This window comes from Hetaerina americana, unplaced genomic scaffold (assembly GCF_022747635.1).
Source record: "Hetaerina americana unplaced genomic scaffold, ioHetAmer1.1.p SCAF_16, whole genome shotgun sequence".
Lineage (NCBI taxonomy): Eukaryota > Metazoa > Arthropoda > Insecta > Odonata > Calopterygidae > Hetaerina > Hetaerina americana.
The window spans coordinates 2,409,625-2,412,095 of NW_027286719.1; the positions used below are offsets into that span (position 1 = coordinate 2,409,625).

At 46.2% G+C, this 2,471-nt stretch overlaps 1 protein-coding gene across 1 annotated transcript; it reads right to left on the minus strand.

Annotated features, from left to right (window-relative positions):
• Positions 1-1,580: 1,580 nt before the first annotated feature.
• On the minus strand, positions 1,581-2,000 carry LOC139687052 (collagen alpha-2(I) chain-like). Its single transcript, XM_071584155.1, has one exon. The coding sequence runs from the start codon at positions 1,998-2,000 to the stop codon at positions 1,581-1,583; it is 420 nt and encodes a 139-aa protein (XP_071440256.1).
• Positions 2,001-2,471: the final 471 nt, after the last annotated feature.

Here is a 2,471-nt window from a genome sequence, read left to right on the forward strand (position 1 = left end):
CTATAAGTTTGATGTCGACAACTCTCTTATATTGACACCGTGACCCACCGGGACCCTCCGTATGTCGAAGTTCTCCCGAAGTGAAATTCGACCGCTCTCCTGTCGAGAGAGGGGCAAGCATAATTCTGTCCAAGCCCGTCTCTGTAAAAATAACTGTTAAAAATAGCCGATAACAGTATGTTTGCATTTTATCTAACGTTAATTACTTCCACCAGAATAATATCATATTTATGGCAGAGAAAGAAATGGTAATTCGTCGAAATACAAAAATAAGGTACGGAGCTCTCGGGCACGGTAGCTTAGAAGCAATGCTGTGATAACTTTCCCTATTTGTCGAGATAATATTCATTTATACTCGTAAGTACGACAAAAAAGCAGATAGTGAGTAGTGACGGACCATTGGCGCAACTACTTACGCTCTGCGGTGTCGAATAAAAGCAAAAATTGATCAGGCCATCAAGCATGTCATTGCAGGTCTATTTAAGTGTCAAGTCAATGTTGTTGCACATGGGTTTTCGGCTGGAAATAAATATTTTGAAGATACTATACTGATATAAATGTAAAGATTTAGAAAGCGTAAGGCTGCGTATCCTTGGTACGTCTGCATATTAGATCCATTGGAAAAAAGAAAAGTTTTAGTATACGTACTCCTAGCAAAACTCCAGATATAAAAATGAAAAAATTGAATTAACGATTCGCAAATTTTTTTTGTGCTTAAATTACCTAAACTCAGTTATTTTAGTGTTACGCAAATGTGACATATTCCAGTTTCAATTGACAAAAACTTATCAATAAATAAGTAAATGAAATATAAAAATTAATTGAAATTAGATAACATTTTTTAAATATAAATGCATATTCAGGTATTTATCAAAAGATACTTAGGAGAGCCAACACAAATTGAATGAACTCAGGCAGGCAAAGGAACGAGAATGCACATGAAGCAAATACTCATAATCCTAAATGTTGCCAAATTGTTTTCTACTGTAACATCATTTTGCCAACTCAAAGCAAAGAATAGAAATCTTATAAATTTCATTTGAAACTTATTTCGAAATACATGAACGAATTTCTGGATATAGGGTAAGATAAAGCTTAAGTTACTGTATCTCTTTCCATTTAATAGTTATTATAGGTGATGGAAATTAGAGAGCAGAGTTGAGCTTTATTCCTAATTACAATTTAGTTATTCGCTAATTTTCAAATTGAAATAAAAAAATTAGTGCTTCAAAACAGACTGATAACACCATCGTAAATTGTGTTGCTATGGACAACAAATGTATTGTTCCTAAAATATTTTCAACAGTTGTCAGATATCTTTACGTACGCTAACTCCCTTCCTGGACATGGACGCACGTCGTTGGCCCTCGGCAAACCTCCTTGAACTAGGGGTTTGTTTAAAAGGCCATGTAATTTGGCGAGAGAGCGGTCCGGGCAAATGCAGCAAGACCTTTCGGTTACCACCCCCACGACTTCCGAACAAGGCCGTGCCTTTTGGTCGGCGGGGAGCCGGCGGGGGGCGCGGCCGGTGCTCGTCCCCGCCGCTGATGAATGCTCTCTCTCTCTCTCTCTCTCTCTCTCTAGGCTTCTCCTCCCGAGCGGCTCCTAGTTGACGTGGAGCCGGCCGCACCCCCAGCACTTCCGAAGGCTGCAGCAGCACCGGGGCCCGGACCCCGGGCCTCCGTCACGCCCGGCGGCGACCTAACGCCCGCCTCGCCCGGCGACGACTTCCCCGGCGAAGACCCGGCCGCGGAGGGCCGCGCCGCGGCCGAGGGGGAGCACTTAGAGGGCGGGGAGAACGCCCCGGCCCACACCGGCTCCGAGACCTCGACGGACCCCGAGGCGACCGGCCCATCGCCCTCCCGGGCCCGCACCCCAAACGGCGACGCGGTGCCCGGCCTGGTCGAGGCGGCCGGCCCGGGCGGGGCCGAGTGGGGCAAGGAAGGTCTCGAGTCCGTGCCAGCCCTGATAGATGAGGCCACCCAGCGCCCCGTAGCCATCGTTCAGGGACGAGTGAAGGGGTGTCGCATGCAGATTCCTCCCTCCCGGGCCGACAGCGACGAAGGCCCTCAGAGTGAGTAGCGAGCGAGTGGGGTGCCGCAGCGGGGCACGTGGCCCTCTCCTCCAGCTTGCCTCGCCTTTGCCTCCCATTTTGCCTCCCCCCTTGCCGTGTCAATCATTGAGCTGTCAGTTTGAGTTCGAGGAGATCGGCCTCCTTGCTAATTTAATTCGCTCTTCTACACTCAACGTCGTTCGGTCGAGACATGCGGACATTTCCATAGTACTCACGGAATGTTGTCTTAAGTAAAGTAGCGCTAGCCAGAAAAGAAAAATTTCAATTTCATAATTAAAGTAGAAAAATCAATTTCATTGATTTTTCAAACATTTAAGCCTTGTTAATTTTATTTTCTGTTATGCTGCTGACGAACTTCCGGAGGAAGAAATGTTCCTTCCACTGTACTGAAGTATGT

What these genes read in the sequence shown, in the direction of transcription:
- LOC139687052 (XM_071584155.1), bottom strand. Translation starts at nt 2,000, where the DNA reads ATGGCTACGGGGCGCTGGGTGGCCTCATCTATCAGGGCTGGCACGGAC.